Consider the following 23248-nt stretch of genomic DNA (forward strand, 5'->3'; position numbering starts at 1 on the left):
AATGCCAGAGTGAAAAAGCTGATTGCTGAGCCAGAGACTGCCTCAGGAAATCTTTTGATTGATTTTGTCTTTTAACATTTTTCTCATGTTTCACAGTACAACCAATAACAGTGAGAAAAAACCAACCCACCCCCAGAATGACTCATTATGTAGTGCTGGTCGTCGTTCTTCTGTCTTTCTCTATCATCAGAACACATAAAATGACTGTGAATCTCTCTTTAATGGGTAAGGATTAGGGTTAGATATCTTAATTCATATCATATCTGACTGGTCAAGGGTTTGTGATTATTTATTTTTAAAAGAGCAGTTCTGACAATAGTACTGGCTGCAGGTTTATGTTCATCTGTCAAATGCATTGCTGCTCTGTATTCAGTGATAAGTTATAACATTAAAGCATAAAATTGTTTTAATCTTTTAAAAAGTGATCCTGCTTTCTTTTTTTTTTAATTTACAATGTTTTTACAATGTTTATACAATGGCCTTTATACTGCTGCTAATTAATGCTAAATTACTCAAGGGATCCAGTCAAATGTGCACACAATGTCTAAGCTGTCAGATATACCTATATTTACCTTTATATTGTGGTTTTCATTACAGTTTAGTTTTAGAATTCTTTGTCAACTTTGCCTTTATTATTCTTGATAATAATAATACATTTAATTTATGCATGCCTTACATGACACACAGGACACCTTACATAAAGGTACAATTTTAAAACAAGTAACTAGAGCCAGGTACATGTTGATTGCAGCTTGGTGCTGCCCATCTCCATGATCAGGCAATGGCAGTGTTGAAACTGGGCCAATACATCCAGAGAAAAAGAATGCCTAGAGCAAAATAAGATTTGTCTTTGGTATCAGAAAAGAAATTCTGTGTTTGGGAATGAACATTTTCTCACCATTTGCTGCAAAAAATTAAAAAATAAAAATAGCTCATCTGAAAAATGTTTTTAATAAGAGTATTAAAGGGGGGGGGGGGTCTTTCCTGTGTAGTGCATAAAAGTCAAGATAATATAAATCTCAAACTAATTTGTTTTTACTTCGATTTAAAAGGAACATCTTAAAAAAAAATGTAAGTGCTATAAACAAAATAAAACATATTTCGACGTTCAACATTTAAAACATTTAGGAAGGTATAATATGTAATTTTAGAGCAGACAATAAAACATTTACAGTCAATACAACCACTGAAGGTGGCATAAACTGGGGATTTTGTAGACCATTCTTGTGAACATGACTGGAAGGTATGCCTATACTATACTATACTATACTATACTATACTATACTATACTATACTATACTATACTCATACTCATATACTCATTTTTATTTAATCGATAGTTACGTTTTTTTTTTTAAGTGGGATTATATGAGGTATGTATGCGTAGTCAGTGTATTACAGGTTAGACAGTGCTCAGCACTGTTGTAAGGAGCAGAGTGAAACACTCCTGATCTTAGGGACATCTTAAGCAACAGCTTAGTCTCACAGCATTTCGTAATATAGTCAGAAAATGTAATCTATTGATTCATGTTCATAGACACATTGACACATTCTCTCCTTTTTTGTGTCACTGAGGATGACATTCTATGTAATGTATTATAATAGAAAGTATTTTTTGTGCCTCCACCAAAGTTTTCTTTTTGCCACTTGATACCACAGATGCTGTATTGATTTTTTAAATCTTTAAGCACTTTTACTCAACATTTAAACATTTAACATTAAGATTATTGCTTTAAATTCAGTAAGCTACTCGCTATTATAAATACAGTAAATATATTTTCCTGGTTAATTAAGGAGGCTGTGTTAATTAGAGACACACACATTTATTACAGTATAACCCTAACACTTACCCTAACCGTATATTTTCTGCCTTATTCTTTGATAGAAATGTGGAAAAAAGATTCCCTTTGGCATTTCTGTCAGCATTACCCATGATCCTCCATTGCTATGATGCAGTCATGCTGAGTGACATAAAAGAAGAGGAAAATTCGTGTCCATGAACACGAATCAATAAATTAAAGTTTGTAACTATATCACAAAATGATGTAAGACTGTGTTGGGGACAATAACACAGCAATAATTATATTACATATTACATATTTTTTTATAAACGCATGCTGCATAATAACGCTGTTGACGTTACAGTGTCCTTGCACTGTAAGCTGAAGTATATATTAAAATATGTCCAGGGGTTCACGTCATTTTTTTTTAGTTTAACTTAAACAGAACTTGACAGGGTTTTGCTTTCATCTGGGTCTGTACCACTGCTCTCTGACTTGTTCATTTCCATCTTTCTTGTGATTTTAGAGCAGTAGTTTCTGAGGTGCAATTGTTTTGCTTTGCTTTTTTTTTTATATTCTAATTTTGCTCAGTAACAGATGTGATATGATTTGAAATAAAGCAAAGTACAATTCTACATACAAAATATATTAATTCAAAGTTAAATATACCGATTTTAAAAACTACTTTATTTACAGTACTGTGTAAATGAAATTCAATACTTTCCACTAGAGGCCATAAGCACAACATTTTTTTTTCTTAAATACCCATAACATTCAAGTGCATTAAGGCAACATATGAACATGTAAAAATAAATTATGTCATTCAAAACCATAGGAAATATCATGCATAGATTTGCACGTAAAGCCGATAATTATTATAAAACCAAAATAATTTAAGTGTCAGGTAAACAATACAATTAGGCTAATATGACACCATGGGCAGAAAGAAAACTTGGCAGAAAAGCACATCAATGTAAACTCCTGCTATAGAAATGCAAAGGGGACAAATAGGCATTTGTGCAAAATTCTTCTGTGAAAAGCACTCAATCATATTAAATTTACATGAGTTTCTTGATACTGAGGGCAAAAGGGTACGTATTTGGTGGCTCAGTGGTTAAGACATTGCACTTCTAAGCTCAAATTCCAGCACTGCCACAGCTGGGCCCTTAAGCAAGGTATTTATCCCACAACTGTTCAACTGTTTTATAAAATGAATTAACTGTTAGTTGCACTAGATACTGGTGTCTGCCAATAGCCATTAATATAACTGCATGGCATTCATATACAGGACCTCTGCTGGAGGAAGTGTGTCACACCCATAACAATCTAACTGCCATTTAATCAACAGAACCTGAACTTGACACTAAACACACAATACTTTCTTTTAATTTAGTTAATTAAACAGACATTTTAGCTTTTGTAATATTTTATGAGGCACAAATCTCATGCTAGGTACAACTCAGTGCATAACATCAATGCAGTCTGAGTGTAAAAAAAAAATCATTATGAATCCACCTGCAACTCTATCAACTTGGGTTTGATAGACTTCTCACTACTGCAACAAAATAAAATTAAAAATTAAAAAGTACAAGCCAATTTGAGAAGCACTGGTTTAAAGTATTACAACATAAGGTTTGCAGCCAACAATGCTTCTCAAGACTTCTTCTCATTACTATTTGTTCTAAGTTTCTGCTCAGCAAAAGAGCACACAGAGGATAAGTGTCACTTGCATGACATAATAATCCACTCAATGCCATATACTCATTGTTTTAAATGATCTTTCATCTCAAAGTAAGTAAGTAACTGGGCCAGGAATGTACTTTGGGGGACTCTGTCCCAAATTATCAGATTAGTCTGAGATGGCATGAAGGAATGCTAGCTAATCGGATGATTTTGACAGCTGGCAGGCGGCAACAGCATGAGAAGGTGATAGTGATATGGGAGGTATCACATGATACATAGTACATGATGCTGATTGACAGCATTTAAAAATGCCTGCATCACACAACTTTGTTTGCATGTTAATGTCTTGATAAAGATCTGTTATGGTTTAGGGTTATGTACAAAATGCTGTGTTTGAGGTGCGAATTATGAAAGCTGGAGCTAGTTCTGCATGCTTATGACCAAATGACAAATGAGCAGTTTGCGCTGTTTTAACAGATTGTATTAAGAGAATGTAGCTTACATAAACAAAACTCGTGACTGTCGAGGAGGTGTTTTCCCAATAATCAAAGTTATGAAATAGTTAAGAAAGACTTTCACACTAAAGTAAGCTTTGGACTTTAGATGGAAAATGCAAAGTTCAAGTGGAAGAACAATAGCAAGGACAGTAATTAAAGACACCTATGGGAGCTTTGTCATAATTTTGTCCACAGCTAAGCACCCTGACAGCAATGTTCATACTCATGTCCCCTAAAAAATTTATAATAAAATAGAAATTCCATGTTTTTATAAACATGTGCAAAGCACCAGTCAAGTAAAAGCAAAATAGGTAATAAAGATATAAATTAACCAACATGAGATAATCTCACTTCTGTAGCATGCACATGACATGGAGTATAACTCTATGGCTCTATTACTTGTTACAACATGTAACTCTTGGCTCTATTACTTGTTACAACACATAACTCTTGGCACTTTCTATGCCAAAATGGTAGCAGAAAAAAGCCAAAGAAGGCAAATAATTATTATAATAGAATAGAATAGAATAATTATAGAATAAAATTATTATTGTTTTATGTGCTGAATAAGTGACAGAAGAGTTTCACAATGAAAGTGTGTTGAATGACATGAAGGTGTGTTGCTCATTTCTTGGAATTCTGACTTCTGGTATGTGTGCATGACCTGAACTTACAGGTATGGCAGAGTTCATTGCATGCAATCACATTTATAACTAAAAACACGTTTTCATATAATGTCTAAAGAATTGTTTGTACAGCTCTGTACTATATATTATACATGTAGTGATATAATTGTTCATTTGAATTCTTCATTAAATGTAACCATTCATTCATTTAACTTCAGCAACTTCTGCTCAGGGTCTTGCAGGAAAACACTATGGAAAATCATTCATTCGCAGGGAACAATTGACATGCACATACACACACTCGTTCACTGCTAAGGGGCTATTAATAGCAACCAGTTTACCTACAAGCATGTTTTTGGGAGGTAGATGGAAACTTGAGAATCCAGAGGAAGCCTATTCTAAACAACCTGCAAAGACGCTCCATGCAGATAGTGGGTATATATGAGCTATATAACTCTTGAATAGTTGATGTTGATCCATGATACATAACTTTATAAGTGCATGCAAATGCAGCAGCAGCATTGATTGTCCATCTGTAGAATTAAATTCCGCATCCAATCGATAGCAATTAAAAACCACTGATAATCTGGTGTCAGGATTTGGGAGCTCAGCTAGGATTCTGCTCTTTTCGTTTTGTTTTTCTGTCTTTGTATTTTTTTATTTAACAGAGCCATTAGGGTTGCACAAGCCAGTGCACTCTTAGTGCCGGTCCCAAGCCCCGATAAATGGGGAGGGTTGCTTTAGGAAGGGCATCCAGCGTAAAACATGGGTCAAATCATATTATGAGGATCACAAATCAGACTTTCGTACTGGATCGGTCGAGGCCCAGTTAACCAACGACCTCCACAGGTATCGTTAGCCAACAGGGTACCGATGGAAATTGGGTTACTGTTGGCCGAAGGAGGAGAAGGAGAGGAGGAAGAGGTCTACTGAGACAGCGGGGAAAGGAGAAGTGTAGGAGAGTGGAGGTTAATATTGTCAGTGGTGGTGAAGAGGTGCTGGATGATTGGGCAACTACTGCAGAAGTAATAAGGAAGACAGCTAGAAAGGTACTTGGTGTGACATCTCGGAAGTATGTGCTGCAACTTAGAGCAAAAAAGCAGCTAATGAATGAGGAAAATGAGAAAGAAAGAAGGGTGGATGATGTGGTGATAGTGAAGGAGGATAGGATTAGTAAGGAGGAAGTGGGAGCAGCGATAAAAAGGATGGAGAGTGGAAAGTCGGATGGACCAGATGACACACCGGTAGAATCATGGAGATGTTTAGGAGAGATGGCAGTGGAGTTTTTAACCAGGTTGTTCAAGATTTTGGAAGGTGAGAGGATGCCTGAGGAATGGAGAAGGAGTGTGCTGATACTGGTTTTTAAGAATAAGGGAGATGTACAGGCCTGCAGGAACTACAGGGGAATTAAGTTGATCAGTCACACCATTAGGTTATGGAAAAAGTAGTGGAAGCCAGGCTGAGAGAAGAGGTGACCATCTGTAAGCAACAGTATGGTTTCATACCAAGGAAGAGCACTACAGATGCCTTATTTGCTTTGAGAATGTTGATGGAGAAGTATAGAGAAGGACAGAAGGAGTTGCACTGCGTGTTTGTAGATTTATAGAAAGTGTACGACAGGGCGCCGAGAGAGGAGTTGTGGTATTGTATGAGGAAATCAGGTGTGGCAGAGAAGTATGTGAGGGTGGTGCACTGCGCATGTAGGAAATTTTGGGGACAAAGAGAGAGAGGCCCATTGAGATGGTTTAGACATGTACAGAGGAGGGACTTGGGTTTTGGCTTTGAAAGAGGCAGATGTAGAGGACAGAGTAGTATTGAGACGAATGATCCGCTGTGGTGGCCCCTAATGGGAGCAGCCGAAAGAAGAAGAAGAAAAATAAGTATTTCTTTTGTTTCCCTGCTAGATGTCGCTAATGGGTCCATGTGTCCCTCATTAATTATCCATTGTCTCTGGGTGTCATAAATTCTGCCTATTTAATTTCCACTTCTTTCAGTTTGTGCTTGGTTTTTATAGTTGTATTTTGTCCCTAGCCCTGGCTCCAGCTTTGTAGCTGTTTTCTTTTTCTAGTAGAGATTTTGTTGTAGACTTTTGGTTATTAATTTTTTCCATTTTCCTTACTTCCTGGATTTCTATTTTTGTTCCTTTTGCTTTTTGTCCTTTTTTGCTTTTGCAATTTTGTGGTTTTTAGACATAAAAAACAAAAATGGAACTTTCAAAACTATTTGAGTATGTCTCTGTACTTGGGCTCACTCACCCCCCTGAGGTAAGTTGTTTTAAACCGTGCTACTCATACAGCCAGCCCCTGAGGCCTGAGCCCTGAGCCTGACAATCTGGGGTTGGAGTAAAAATGTGTATTTATCGATTTCTTTTATGAAGAAAAACTCTTACCTTACATTAAAAACATTAACTGATCTAAACATACAGAAGAATGTTAAAAAAACAAACAAACAAAAAAAAAACAGACCACGTGGTAGACGTGAAGGATAAATTAGAAGGTTTTAAAATAAAATAAAAATTTACTGTAGTAGGTAGACTGCTTAGTGTTAGTATTCAATAATAATGTCTAGAATGGTATATAGCTCACATGGTGCTATACTGTCCACACTATTTTAAGCTGATACTGCATATATATTATTCATTTCCGATTAATAATTAATTGTGTAAAAAGTTTAAAGATCATATGTAATGTTTAGGTGTAAAGGTGCTTTTTTTTTTTTTTTTTAATAAATGTTTTTTTCATTAGCTTGTGATTGCAAATAGGCCAGGTGCTAGCTAGGTACTGAGTATTTCACTTACAGCTTATTAAAAAAAATATTATTCAGGAGGCAAGAAAACAAAAAAAGAGCTAAATCCAATAACATCTGCTATTTTTTTTTCCTATCAAAGTTTGGTCCTGCAATTCCCTCAGCCAGCTCTCCGCTGTATTAACCAGGAAGGTGAAAGCTACCCCACAGAGATAATGCCGTCCAGTCAGACGCAACGTTTCAGCAGACATGAGTCACAAAATACTGGTTGGCTAATGTCACTGTGATTCACTAGAGGAAGAGCATATGCTTTCCTTCCACCTAGAGAGCATAGACAATTTTTTTATATTGGCTTTTGCAGTTTGAATGATCATGCATTTATTTTATTACATTTTTTATGACTTATGTACACTTATACTTATTTCTTTTTCACTCTGAGATAACACCTCCAAATGTGTGTAAAACAGTTAAAAGACCTAAAAAGTACCTGCTATTTGCTTTGTGCTCATTAGGTCTCAGTTTATTGTAGGTCAAACAGATTCAAGGGTAAGATGTTTTGCAAAAGTGTACTTGCATGAGCTGTGCCACATACCGGACATGCACAGACCTACTCGACAAGAATGGCAAGGTAATAAAAACCACAGCCAAAGAGCATGGATTATAGTGCAGTTCATATGCATACAATGCATGTACATTATCCTACGCCACTGCTCTTTTCCACGTTGCTTTACGGATCCACTGAGAGCTATAAGCCTGTACACACCCTCACAACATAATCAGGTTCAAATAACAATTGAAAATCTCCTAATTAAATGTTCTAGTGATTAGGATGGATTTGGACTGTAATTAATATAAACAGTGCTACAGTGGCTTTGGACTACATTTACTGTAAATAAATCTGAAAATCTCCATCAGAGAACAGTTGATAACCTTAATACAGATGACATAATGAAGAAGAAGAATAAACCACTATAAAGAATAGACATTCGGTGTCAGATAAGCATGGATTCCCTTTTGAGTCTGGCTCCTCTCAAGGTTTCTTCCTCATACCATCTCAGGGTTTTTTTCATGCTACTGTTGGCATTGGCATGCTCATTAGAGATAAACTTAGAGACTAATTAATAAATGTAAACTATATATATTTTTAATCTATTTATTTCTGCACAGCTACTGTGTGGGAAAATATCCATTATTAAAAGTGCTATACAAATAAATTTATGTGGAGATTTTAGCTCAGTGGTCAAGGCATTGGACTTTAGATCCGAAGGTCATAAGTTCAAATCGCTGCCACACCGAACTGCTCAGTTTTATGAATGGGATAAATATAAGTCGCTTTATCATTCATGCAATAAGGGTGTCTGCCAAATGCTGTACATTTAAATTGAATTGAACAGCATGGTCAAAATAAATGGGTCAGTATACATGGAATGTTTTTTTTTTTTGCTGTAAGTGTTTCAGGGATTCTTCAAAACAAGTTCTCAAGAATTCTGCAAAATGTCTGGATATTTTTGCTAAAGTGCTGATCTCCTCTGCAATGTGGTCAAAACATTTCACTTTTTTTTTTCTACAGGTATGAAGTATATCTGGGTAAAGGTAGGGAAACTTTGATAGTTGGAATTTTAGATACTCATTAGGGGGTGTAACAGTACACAAAATGTATGGTTCTTTACGTACCTCTGTTTTTAAACCACGGTTCAGTTTAATTCCGGTACAGGTAGGGGGAAGAAATGCAAAACATAAAATTGCTTGTTGATTTTTATTAACACAGGTTATTATTATTAACATTTGAAAACAACAATGCCTTTTTGGTTAAATAATATCTAAAATGTAATTTTTTTTTTATAAAAATGAAATATAATAAATCAAATAAATACATTACACTTTATTATATTTATTAAATTGACTAATCAATTAAATTGCCACAAATTAAATTGATTAAATTAAATACATGGGAAATTTTTATTAGTTTACATTTGTAGACCCCATATGGGGATTACAGATGTGTATGTAAGTGTGTGTTTTACATTTAATATTGAATTTTCTAAAGCTATTATCTATTTAACTGTGCTTTAACAAATGCCTTCATTCCTTCCATTCTTCATTTGTTCCCTCCCACGATATGTGGAATTGTCGAGAATTTCTCCTTTTAAGAGAAAGTCTTAAAGCTGGACATAAAACACTAGCATTAGACACTAGCCACTTCCTGGTTAGCAATTAACACTAGCGCTATGGATTGTTTGTTTTCATGCATGTGCTAAAAAAAAAATATTTTTTCTGGTATGGCATGAGTAGCCACAGTGACACTGCGCTAACTCTGGTTTCTTTTTATTTTAGTTTTTTTTAATATATATATATATATATATATATATATATATATATATATATATATATATATATATATATATATATATATATATATATATATATATAGAGCCCTTGCATTGTTGTGTTTTCAATTTTAATAATAAAAAAGAAATTCGCTTAAAGTGCGAGGTGAGACTAAACAAACTTGCAGTCCCCCGCTTGATACATTCCCAAGGGAACTCAGATTTGAACTATGCTCCGCATGAAAAAAGGATTGTTTTTGGTACACGTGTATCGATCTGAAAACGCTGTACTAAATAATTTCGGTACGAATGTGTACTGTTACACCCCTGATACTTACAGATTGCGTCTTATCACCTGTATCAATTCATTTGTACTGACATCTACTTTCTAACAAAATTAGAAATTTTCAATATTGAAAGTAGGTAAAGTGCAGGAGAAGTAAATATTATGAATGTCAATTATAATTATAGAAAAATTACACACTTACTTCATGTGCATGATTTTGTTTGCCAGATTGTGTTTCTGCTCATGCAAGATTTTTAATGTTTATTTCATACCTTAAGCTTCATTCATGTAATAAACTTTAAATAAGATATGTTTATCTTGGAACTTGTAAATCTGACCAAATATATTTGGGTGGTTGTCACTATAGCTGGATGCACTTGTCCAAGTATAAAATATGTGGGAAAACAATGTCAACCCAAAAGTATAACACTAATAATCCAAAAGTATACATCCATGTATACATCCATGTCAGTGTCTCTGCAGGTTTTTTATTCTTTAAGCTTTGAGAAGCATACTGTTCAAATGCACAAGAACATATTGTCTGGATATCTGCATAATAGTGAGGTATTTTCAGTAAATACCTAAAGCAATCCTTCACAAGTCATCCGTAAATGTTAGAATATCTGACCCAAGTTCAACACAATATGTGATTTGATTCTAATTGATGGATTGTGATACTAATTCACTAGTATAAGAACACAAATTTCAAGATGCCATAAAAATCATATACAGTGTTCAAATACTGCAAATTATTCAAACAGACTGATGAATCCCCTCTAATAAGTGTCAAAACAACACCATATGTTCAGCAGTGTGTAAAGTCAAGCTTCAGAATGTAGCCTGTTGGCTTTGCCCTCACTGAAACACTGAAAAGATTACTTGCTATTTACTTCTTGTCAGTTATGACGTACACTATATGAACAAAAGTATTGGGACACTTGAGTTTCCCATCCATTTGTGGTTCTTTCCCAAACTGCAGTAGCGGAAAATGTCCCCTTCACTTGAGCTTAAACTAGGAGACCCAAAACTGTTGGAGTGGAAGATCTTCTGCATTAGAGCTCTGACTTCAACACTTTTGAACACATTTGGGGTGAATTGGAAGTCTGACTGCACCTTTTCGCAAAATAGTGTATCTGTAAAAAGCCCTGTTACAGAACTGATGGGTTATCTTTGCAATTCCATTTCATCCTGCTGTTTACGAAGGAAGGAAAAAATCAGCATAAATCAGATTCATATAGCCCTGATTACACATATAGTAATTTAGCAGGTGATGTACAGTAAGACACTGCTGATGATAAAGGCAGCTCATATTACAAAGAATATTAGATAAGATTCACATAAAGACTGATTTTATCTCTACAGATTTAATCTTTTAGTCACAACACTGACTTTATTCAGAGAAAAAAAACAATGTCATGTGAATACATCGTGATCATAAGTTATGGCAGGGTTTCAATTTAAATACATTAAAAATATATATAAAATGTTCCAAGAGCAAAATATACATTCCAAAGATAGTCTTATAAAAGATTCGGTTTAATTAGACATAATTTCAGCACAGCTTGGATGTGTGTGTGCTTTAAATATTACAAAGAATGTATGTGTGTGTTTGCATGTATTAAATTAGCTACAAAGCGATTGTAGCTCTGCCCTGATTTTTTTGAAGGAAGGACGCATTCTCGGGTCATGCTGCCAGCAGCGACGCATTAGGGCATAGATCTCATCTGGACAGCCATTGGGAGCTGGCATACGATACCCTGTGATTAACAAAAATCATATTTTAATAATCAGCCATCACATTCAAAGTCTGGTTTTAAAGAAACATCAGCAAAACCTTTCTGGTCCCAACATACACAATAGTCAGAACAACATATAAAAATGATTTTTTCATTTTTGTTTGCTTAAACTTGTGAAGACGAGTTGTGTCTGGATTCAGGGAAAATAGCCCAAAAAGTAAACAAAGAAAAACTTTAAAATGTTTTGCAGACAAAATGTATATTTCTTTATTAGACACACAACTGAACATTTACATTCTGGGAGACCCTGGTCAACTTTGCAGACCTCTTGTCTGTGTTCCCACAAAGTAATTTAATTTACACAATTATATTTTTTTCCATTTGGTTGCAAAAGACCTGAGGGTATAAAATGATATGCTATGTATAGTATGAAAGAGTCTATTATACCAAATACAATAAGCTAGTTTGGCAAAAGCTCTTTATCATCCTCACATGCTTCTTATGACCTGGTATACTAGAGTTAGAGTTAATCTGTGATGCTGAGCATTTACCCCTAAAAAATCCTCTCTTGTATTGTATGTAAGTTCTGCATTTTTCCTTTTATAATAAACTACTGTGTATTAAATTTATTTAATACACATAAAAACACAAAATGAGAGAGAGAGAAGGTTGGATGATGTGGAGATGGTGAAGCAGGAAGTGGATAGGATTAGTAAGAAGGAAGTGAGAGCAGCGATTAAGAGGATGAAGAGTGGAAAGTCGGTAGGACCAGATGACGACTGGAGAAGGAGTGTGCTGGTACTGATCTTTAAGCATAAGGGAGATGTGGAGACCTGCAGTAACTACAGGGGAATTAAGTTGATCAGTCACACCTTGGGTGTTTGTGGATTTAGAGAAAGCGTACGACAGGGTGCCGAGAGAGGAGTTGTGGTATTGTACGAGGAAGTCAGTTGTGGCAGAAAAGTATGTGAGGGTGGTGCAGGACATGTATAAGGACAGTGTGACAGCAGTGAAGTGTGCAGTAGGAACGACAGACTGGTTTAAGGTGGAGGTTGGACTGCATCAAGGATCGGCTCTGAACCCTTTCCTGTTTGCAGTGGTGATGGACAGGTTGACAATCAAGGTCAGACTGGAGTCTCCGTGGACTATGATGTTTGCAGATGATATTGTGATTTGCGGTGTGAGTAGGGAGCAGGTGGAAAAGAGCCTGGAGAGGTGGATGTAGGCACTGGAGAAATGGGGAATGAAAGTCAGTAGGAGTAAGACAAAGCACATGTGTGAATAAGAGGGAGGGCAGTGGAGTGGTGCAGTTGCAGGGAGAAGAGGCAGATAAGGGGGAGGAGTTCAAGTACCTAGGGTCAACAGTGCAACGTAATGAAGAGTGTGTTAGAGAAGTGAAGAAAAGAGTGCAGGCAGGGTGGAGTGGGTGGAGAAGAGTGACAGGAGTGATTTGTGTTAGAAGGGTATCTGGAGAAGCGGAGATTGAGGTAGCCGAGCTGAAGATGTTGAGGTTTTCGTTGGGAGTGACGAGGATGGACAAGATTAGAAACGAGTTTATTAGAGGGACTGCGCATGTAGGACGTTTTGGGTACAAAGTGAGAGAGACACGATTAAGATGGTTTGGACATGTGCAGAGGAGGGACATGGGGTATATCGGTAGAAGAATGCTGAGGATGGAGCCACCAGGAAGGAGGAAAAGAGGAAGACGAAAAAAGAGGTTCATGGATGTGGTGAGGGAAGACCTGCAGGTAGTTGGTTTGAAAGAGGCAGATGTAGAGGACAGGGGGGTATGGAGACGGATAAGCTGCTGTGGTAATCCCTAATGGGAGCAGCCGAAAAAATGTATTTTGAAATGAGCGGTAATAAGAGAGCAGTGTTGCTGAACAAGTTTTTAAAGTTTAAAGTTCAACAGTTCAGCCTAACCTTTGCTTTACCTACTACGTGAGCACAGCCTGCTGGCAGCAACTGTATGCACATTCATTCATTTCCGTTGCTGCATATCTCTACAAGTCATGATTACAAGACAAGTAGGGGTTTTTTTTTTTGTTTGTTTGTTTTTTTTACAACCTTAATTCTTACTGCAATATTTCATGGCATGTGTTACAATTTAAGTTCTTTGGTTGAGTCAATTTTACGAAAGAAAAACAATCTAACACATCTGTGAACACTTTGAATACACAATAAAAACTTGTGCTCTTCTGCCCCCCCACTAAAAAAGTGCTCTTACAATTCCTCTCTTGTATCAGCTAACATGATACAATGATGGTTTATATTATTATTGGTGATAAAGATTTAATAAATATTTATTTAACTTTTCTGATGAGGAGGTTGTCTGCCTTCTCTGTAGCTACGGAAACAGAAAATCATGAGAAGAGCAGCTGCTTGTGCAATCTAACTTTATGCAGCCACAGTTAAAGTGAGGAGAAAATGCCAAATGAGTATATTTCAGCCATTTGTGATATCATTGCAATATTAAAATTTATAATAGAATAATGCCTAACAAACAATACAGTATTTTACAAAAGTGAGTAAACCCCTCACATTTCAGCAACCATTTTATTATATATTATCAAGGGACAATACTATAGAAATGAAACTTGGATATATTTTACAGTAGTCAATGTTCAGTTTGTTTAGCAGTACAGATTGAATGTCCTCGCACAAGAAAAGTGAGTACACCCTAAGTGAGCATATCAAAACTGTGTCCAAAGTGTCAGTAGTTTGTGTGAGCACAATTGTTATCCAGCACTGCCTTAATCCTCCACTTAGGGTGTACTCACTTTTGTTGGGAGTTATTTTTACAATAATGGCTGTATGTTGAGTTTTTTTTTAGAGGACTGTAAATCTGTACTGCTATACAAGCTGCATATTGACTACTCTAAAATATATCCAAGTGTAATTTCTATAGTAATGTCCCTTGAGAAAATACTAATATGGCTGCTGAAATGTGAGGGGTGCACTCACTTTTGTGGGATACTGTAAACTGTATATGCAGACCTGATATATGTATTGTGTATACACTTTGCATACCTGCATGACATTTAGTAAAGTAAGTGCATAACAATGATTGGTTAATACTTGAGATAGATAATCGATCTTTGAGATTAATGTTTGTGCTAATCATTCAGAGTGGATATGCCCTTTGAACCCGTGCTCATTTGGCCAATCGAATAGAATGCACAGAATTTGATTGATTTTACTTTTTCTACTTGTAATATCTTAACAATCATTAACAAACATATTGTATAATTTCATAGTTTGACCTAATTTGTTAAACTACCAAACCTCTGTCTGAGACACGTGTACTTATTTTTGGCTAGTTTTATTACATAGTCCTTTATTATAATGGTTATATGTATATTTTTACAAGCACTTTTTGTGTCAAACATGACTGTCCCAATAAAGGCTGTCATCTATGTAACAAATACATTACAAATCAATGTTTTAAATTATATCGTCAAAAGACACTTTAATGCCACTAGAGGGCAAAATCTTTCCAAGAAAATAAATGTTTATGGACCATTTCTAAATAATTTAGCAAACTATAAAATTTTGCCCTCAACTTCATTATAAATTATACATGTTTGATAAAACAGGGAACAGTTTGTAATACTGCCCCATTACCTAAAATGAGTTAAACACCTCTGAGCTACTGTAAGTTAAATACTTGTGTATGTAGGCATTCAGTCAAGAGACAGATGAATTTACACATGAGGACATCAGAGCTTGTTGGAAATATCAGATGTATTTTATTTTTTCATAAGAATAAATGCTATGCAGAAAGATTCCTGATTCAGAAGATGTCTGATGTGTTTAAGTGACTGTGCAGTAGTCTCACCTTTTTCTACTTCGTCCCTGGTCTGCTGATTGCTCATGCTGGTGTATGGAGTTATTCCTCTAGAGAACGTCTCCCAAAGCAGCACGCCAAAACTCCACACATCACTCTCATGGGTGTAGCGCCCTAAAATCAAGCAAGAGGGCAGCAACGAGTCACTCACAAGCATCTGCAACTTTTTCTTTTTCTTTCGGCTTCTCCCATTAGGGGTCGCCACAGCGGATCATCCATCTCTATACCCCTATCCTGTACAGCTGCCTCTTTCAACCCAACTACCTGCATATCTCTCACCACTTCCATAAATCGCCTCCTTAGTCTTCCTCTTTTCCTCCTTCCTGGTGGCTCCATCCTCAGCATTCTTCTACTGATATACCCCATGCCCCTCCTCTGCACATGTCCAAACCATCTCAATCTCGCCTCCCTCACCTTGTCTCCAAAACGTCCTACATGCGCTGTCCCTCTAATAAACTCATTTCTAATCCTGTCCATCCTCGTCACTCCCAACGAAAACCTCAACATCTTCAGTTCTGCTACCTCCAGCTCCACCTCCTGTCAATGCCACTGTCTCTAAACCATACAACATCGCAGGTCTCACCACAGTCCTATAAACTTTCCCTTTTACTTTCGCAGATACCCTATCACAAATCACTCCTGCCAGTCTTCTCCACCCACTCCACCCTGCCTGCACTCTTTTCTTCACTTCTCTAACACACTCTCCATTACTTTGCACAAGCATCTGCAACTCAAATCTAAAATCTCTATGTGAATATAAACACTATGAGCAGCGATGGCAAAAGTACACATACCCTTCACTCAAGTAGAAGTACAGATACTCATGTTTTAAAAGACTATGGTAAAAGTTGAAGTGCTCACTACACTTTTTCACTCAAGTTAAAGTAAAGAAGTTTTTTGCCTTGTTGCTTTCTGCCTTGCTCATTGTTAACTTCGTAAACTAGCCTACATCTGTGGTGCGTGAGAGCCAGGAAATGATACACCGTGGTAGGTTAAAAAACCCACAAATTGAAAATAAATAGGGTGATGAGCTGAAAATGGCTCGTAATGAGAAGAAAAAATATTGATCATGCCACCAAATAGAATAAAACTAAAGTAACAAGACTGGTATAAAAATGAAAGAAGTAGAAAGTACAGATATTTGTGTAAACAATTTAATGAGTGAAAGTAAAAAGTTGTCCGAAAAATTAATTGTGAAATAAAGTACTGTTACCAGAAAAATCTACTTAAGTGCAATAACAAAGTATTTTTTCATCTCTGACAGTGAACGATATTACAGATAAGCTCTTGGTGGAAAACAGATGCTCAACAGATTTCTCTGATGAGGCATTAAAACTTGCTAAAGATCCAACCATCTGCTAGAGATTATTCAATCTGTCTATTATCTCCTACTCAGTTTGACATGCATGGCACAATGCCATACTACAAAACCACTTATGAACATAAACACAGTCCTAAAAGATATGAATTATGATCAATGGTTCCTCTTTCCTGTTTTGATTGGTGTTTAAATTGTGAAAAAGACCTAGGCGTAAGTGGCCGTACCATAGTTGAGGGCCTCAGGGGCAGTCCATTTTACTGGGATCTGTTTCATGCCGCCGGTTGCTGAATACACGCCTTCCTGTTCTACACGCGACATGCCAAAATCACTGATCTTCACTATGCTCTTTTCTCCAACCAGGCAGTTCCTTGCTGCCAAATCCCTGCAGGAGAGGCAGAGAGATTGTGATTGATAGACCATAAAACAAAGAAAAAGACAGAGCAAGACAAAGACAAGCAGATACTGTATACACAAGATAGATAGATAGACAGGAAAAATATTAAAAAGATGAAATATTGGAAGAGTAGAGAGAAAAACAGAAACCGTGATAGAGATTTAAAACATTACAATAAAGTTAAATCCCTTTCTTTCCAATACAAGTGTTTCAATCCTGTGGTTATTTCTGATTTCTCTTTGGACATTTGAATTGATTTCTATTTCCAAATTATGAACAAAATAGTAATTAACACCATTCTGATCAGGATGAAGCAGTTAGTAAAAATGAATGAATGAAGTTTTCCAATGTCAACAAACTATATGCTATCATTTAAGCTTCATATTTAGCCATTAAGTTTCGTAATTTTTCTTGCCTTTTACAGGATTCCTAAAATCTATAAACAGCTATAAAGTCAACAATATTCACTTCACATCACTACATTAAATCATAACAGATTTTAAAAACCAAAGCGGTTTATATTTTGGGCATCTAATTAATCATACCGTTTCTGTCGTAAAGCCTATAAGCAGCTTTAAATCATTTTCCTTATTAGCCTAGTCTGGGTGCTGCAAATTCCCTCTCATTAGCCAATTCTCCCTTCAAACAACAGGTTGGTGATTACTATATGCTTCTCCCGAGACGTGTAGATAAAGATCAGGTAGAAGCTGAATTATTTGCTACTGCTCACTGCTTTACATCAATGCTACAGACACTGGAACAGGTGTAAGAATTGCTTGTAAGCCAGTGCATGTTCAGCCTACTGTTACAAAAATAGACTTGCTAATGACTTCTGCATATCACAGGTTAAATGCAATAAAACCTTTTATAAGTGGTGTAACTTTTAAATGTGTAGCATAAACCTTATATGCATAAATAAAAATTATCACCTATGAATGCACTTCTTGTTCTCCAAGTACTCCATGCCAGACGCCACATTCTCCGCCATCTTAATCATCATCTTCGGCTTCAGGATGTGTCCCTCTGAACGGAGGAAGGAAAGGAAGTCTCCCCCTAACAATACAAATTCAAACACATACACACACACACACACACACACACACACACACACACAATGAAAGGGCACTTTTACACCATGAACAGAGTGATATGTAGTACACATCATTACCTTGCACAAGCTCCATGATTATATAGATGGGTTGTTTCTGCGTGCAGACCCCGATGAGCTTCACTATGTTCGGATGGTCGTACTGTTTTAGAATCCTTTAGAAACACAGTGGAAGATTCAGTCACAGCTTGAGTGTGTTTAAGTGTAAATGAGAACTGATAACTGATTGAGCTTTCTTACCGAGCTTCCATGAGAAATCTATTTTTGAGTTCTATGGCAAGGTTTTCACGACAGGCTTTCACCGCCACTGGTGCATTGTCTGAGCGCAGACGGCCACTGAACACCTCGCCGAAATTCCCCTTTAAGCATGAACACGTGTTTTGAGACCAGATACACTCAATGGGCAAAGGTTTTGGGACATCTAATCTTTTCTGCTCTATGTGGTTCTTCTCTGAACTGGTACCATAAAGCTGGAGGCACACAATTGTACATGATGTCTTTGTATAATAAAATGTTGTGTTCAAACCTGTTCCAGCATGACAATTCCCCTCTGCACAAAGCCAGCTCCATGAAAATATGCTTCACATGGTTTGGAGAGGAAGAGTGGCCCTCTTTAGAGGTTTAATCTAGACCCTACTGAACACATTTCCAACGAATTGGAACACTGACTGTACCCCAGGCCTCCTCACCCCACATCAGTACCTCACACCTTAGTGGCGGATGAGCACAAGAACACTCTGCAATCTAGTGAAATATCTTTCCAGAAGAGTGTAGGGAATTATAAGAGCAAATTGGGACTAAATGTGGAATGCGAGGCTCAAAAAGCACATACCATACTTCTGACCAGGGGTCCACAAACTTTTGGCAATATAGTGTACATAATGAGCAAAATATAATTTACTGAACCACACACTGTTTACATTTAATGATAATCAGCATTTTTAACTTGGCATGGCAGTTTGTATTATAAAATGCTTGCCAGTAAATCAAAACAAATCATTTTAGTGCAAGAACTGTATTCATGTACAAACTGTTATATATTTTGTAAATGGGACATGAACAAAAAAAGTATGCAACAATAAATTTGTAGTTTTGAAACTAAGGGCTGTTTCTGAGAAAGATGTTCTGCTGATATGAGGCACCATGTGCTAGGCTGTACGTAGGCTTGCGCATTGCTTTTATGAGCTCATAATTTATATACTTCCTCACAACACCATCCACAGCAGTTTCCGATATGGTATACATTTATTGCTTTTGCGTCATTGCTGACCTTTTCTCAACACTATTCATTTCCTTTGTTCTATTTGAGTTATTCTGCAACGGAATAGAATTAAACTAGTGCTGCACGATTAACTGTATCCCAATCGCGATGTCAGCTTGTGCGATTATATGATGGCAGACGTTTAATAGAATAAATAAGTGCATGTGTGGACAAACATTCTGCGAACAGTTTGACAAATTTCCGCCGCTAACAAAACAAAAAAACACACCAGAAAGTCTCAGTGTAGGCAGGGCACGTGCGGTGTGTGTGGTCAGGTGACTTTCCGGTGTGCAGCGCAGAGACCAGGTGAAGATGGATGCTGAGCGTACTGACACTAAACCGGTAGCCAAAAAAAAAAAAAAGCTAAATTGTTTATATGGCAATATTTAAGCTTTAAGATTACCAGCACTGAGCGAAGAGGTACTGTGCAAGATTTGCTAAATTAAAGATGCTACATCATGTGGCAATATGACAATTCAGATCTCACTGGTTCCCGGTTGGAAGAAAAAAACGACAGGTGATTGTTTAACAGTCAGCACTTTCTTTTATTTTTCCTCTCTCTTTCTCTCTCTCTCTCTCTCTCTCTCTCTCTCTCTCTCTCTCTCTCTGCTATTTCATTTTGTAAAAATTATTCATTTTGAAAACCTTTATAGTTTTACAAATACAAATTCAGCATTATCACTAATCTGTGTCAAGTCAAGTTTATTTCTATAGCGCATTTCACAACAGACATTGTCTCAAAGCAGCTTTACAGAAATCAACAGTCAAGGTGAATGGTGTGCATTTATCCCTGATGAGCAGCCGTGGCGACTGTGGCAAGGAAAAACTCCCTTACATGTAATCAGGAAGAAACCTTGAGAGGAAACAGACTCAAAAGGGGAACCCATCCTCATTTGGGTGACATCAAGAGTTTGATCATAAATCTTTCAACAATACAGAACACTGGAGAGTGAGAACTAACATGAGTACTGGAGTATAAGATTATAAGTAATGAGTGTGCAAATTCCTTGATAACCAATCATGATACCATTTATTATATTGCTCTCACTATATTGACCACGATCATGACCTTTTTTCCAATAATCGTGTAGCCCTAAATGAATCACTAGTTTCTGATCAAAGTTTTCACTAGATTTTGGAGCGTTGCTGTTGAGATTCATGGCTGGCGAGGTTAGGCACTGATATTAAGTGAAGAGGCCTGGGAGATTTTGTTTATGAGGAACTGTCATGCTGGGATATGATCCAGTGTAGGGAAATTGTATGCTCCGAACATTGTGGCACAAGTTGGGGAAGATTAATATGTATGCATGTTGACACCTTCCAAGGCCATAGGATCAAAAAATAAATAAACACCCATTTGCCTCTGACTTATACACTGACACCACAGAAAAAAAAAAAAAAAAAAAGATTTATTTCATTAGCGTTAATTTAATGACTATAATTGCCTAGGATCAATGCTGTGGTACTTAACATGTAAATGGATGGCTCTTAAAAGGCATTAAAAGGATTGCTCAATTACTCAAGACATCCACAATCATCTTTAAATGACATTGCTTTTATTGATCTGTGTACTTACCCGTCCAATGCTTTGGCCAAGAATAACATCATCATGATCTAAGCACCACTTGTCCTTGAAGATGAGAAAACCCACAGAGCAAGATATGTAACCAGTGTTTTTCATTCTCAGCCAGTAAGAGCATACAGTGCAATATGAAATACAGTGTCTTGTAGTGTGCCGTACATATTTTGGGCTGTGTGCATGGCCAAAAAGATTATTGATTTTTTTTAATTTTGCTTGCTGGTGTAAACTAATATATGTGTAGCAGCATGGGAACCTTTATTTTTTGACATAGCAGGCACTCAAGTACAAGTACAGTCAAAACATTTAAAAACATGACTGCCCTGAGATTACCCCCTCTGGTTAAAAGAGTGTAAATTGTATTTTTCATACTTGATTTTAACAGTGGAAAAGGAGTTTGATGGATATGGCTGACCGCTAATATATACGATTACAAAGGAAACTGATCAGGATCGTGCTTATTTCACTATGGCACATAGCTGTGCAACTACATGAACAGATCATGAAATTGACTTGTGTGATAAAATCATATTTAGCTATCAAGGACGAAAAATCTTCAGGCACACTGACTGCAATTACCACTGCATTTGTAAAGCTGGTTCCAGACTGAACATGATCTTTGCAAAAAGACTGAAGCTTAAAACATAAATTAGGCTGTTTTGCTTAAATAAATGAAATTAAATAAATGATTCAAAGAAATCAATGCAAAGAGAAAATTACTGTTGCTAAGAGTTGTGTGCTACCTTAGGAATGGGTTTTTTCAGCACTATATCTGTCCTCCTAGTGACATTTCTGTTGGAGTTGAGAAGGTAGTTCATGAGCAGTGGTATGGAGTGGAAACCTTCACCATCCAGACGATACATACCCTATACACAAACACAAGCATATACACATAATGGATTATACATGGTTTTCACAGAAAAGGTCAAAATGATATTTCTATTCTATTCTATTCTAAATGCTCTGATGTAATTGATCAGCCAAGACATGTTTATTTCAGCCAGCACTGGGTCTTGCTGAGTTCTGCTATCTATCTAAAAAAAAAAAAATGTATGTTTTACTCTTTTACATGAAACGTGGACAATATTTGTCCCTGTAACAAACTCACACTGTAAACATTTCCAGACAAAAAAAAAGATAATTGTTTTAAAAAATGTTAATAAAGCAAACCAGTTTTTACTTTAAACCATTCTTTACAGTATTGTGGATCTGATTTTGAATTTATATAGCTGTCTTTTTTATCCATTAATCTACATATTTTGTCCCCAAACTGATACCACTTTAGTATTCAGTCCTTATTTGCATCCTGTTTGTATTAATTATGATTATAAGGAAGTGTATTTAAAACTCACCTGGCATTTGCCTTTTGCAGTTTAAATTGATGACATATTTTAGAAATGCAAACACAAGGGTTTATAAGGGCCACATCTTTTGCACACATATACTCATATGCATGTACCCATACCCACACACAGAGAAAGAGAGAGATTCAAATACTACATTCATGAATTGTTTCTGTTCCCCTTTTAAAGATTTTGTACATATATAGTATTATAGTATTTTAGTCTCTGGCTACCCTCAACAACAAAAAAAAATTATAACTTTTTTAAAGATTCCAATTAAACAGTCTGATTCTGGTGCTGGTCCACCGCAGACATTTTGATTAGCCTGTATCTAACAGGCTGCTTAAGTTATGGGTTGCCGTGATGGCAAGATAACATAACCAATTGTAAAATGAAAGCAGGAAAAAATACAAGTCAACCTGAAACAGGAAAAAGTGTACGTCCCAGGACAAGGCATGGGAGAATTTTATATTAAACGCAAGGCAATGGGAGCATTTTATATTAAATGCAAGGCAATGGGAGCATTTTATATTAAACACGGCAATGGGAACATTTGATATTAAACGCAAGGCAATACGTGCATTTGATATTAAACGCAAGGCAATACGTGCATTTGATATTAAACGCAAGGCAATGGGAGAATTTAATATTCAATTGCTTTGAGACTGTAAAACCTGCAAATTATGCAAAGGTTTGTTGCAAATGATGCAAACT

At 36.4% G+C, this 23248-nt stretch overlaps 1 protein-coding gene across 4 annotated transcripts in view; it reads right to left on the reverse strand.

Moving 5' to 3' along the window:
* Positions 1–11308: 11308 nt before the first annotated feature.
* The window catches only part of fes (FES proto-oncogene, tyrosine kinase), a 29848-nt gene continuing 17908 nt past the window's right edge, over positions 11309–23248 (reverse strand). For all 4 annotated transcript variants that reach the window (XM_083559117.1, XM_083559118.1, XM_083559120.1 and 1 more), the window contains 8 exons: positions 21935–22057; positions 21189–21242; positions 18592–18710; positions 18412–18506; positions 18173–18296; positions 17074–17231; positions 15520–15642; positions 11309–11702 (listed from right to left, as the gene is read on the reverse strand). In XM_083559117.1, coding sequence (XP_083415243.1) covers positions 11569–11702; positions 15520–15642; positions 17074–17231; positions 18173–18296; positions 18412–18506; positions 18592–18710; positions 21189–21242; positions 21935–22057 — 930 coding nt within the window. In that variant the 3' untranslated portion in view covers positions 11309–11568. The remainder of the gene's footprint in view (positions 11703–15519; positions 15643–17073; positions 17232–18172; positions 18297–18411; positions 18507–18591; positions 18711–21188; positions 21243–21934; positions 22058–23248) is intronic.

This window comes from Silurus aristotelis (genome assembly GCF_946808225.1).
Source record: "Silurus aristotelis genome assembly, chromosome: 13".
NCBI classification, from domain to species: Eukaryota; Metazoa; Chordata; class Actinopteri; order Siluriformes; family Siluridae; genus Silurus; species Silurus aristotelis.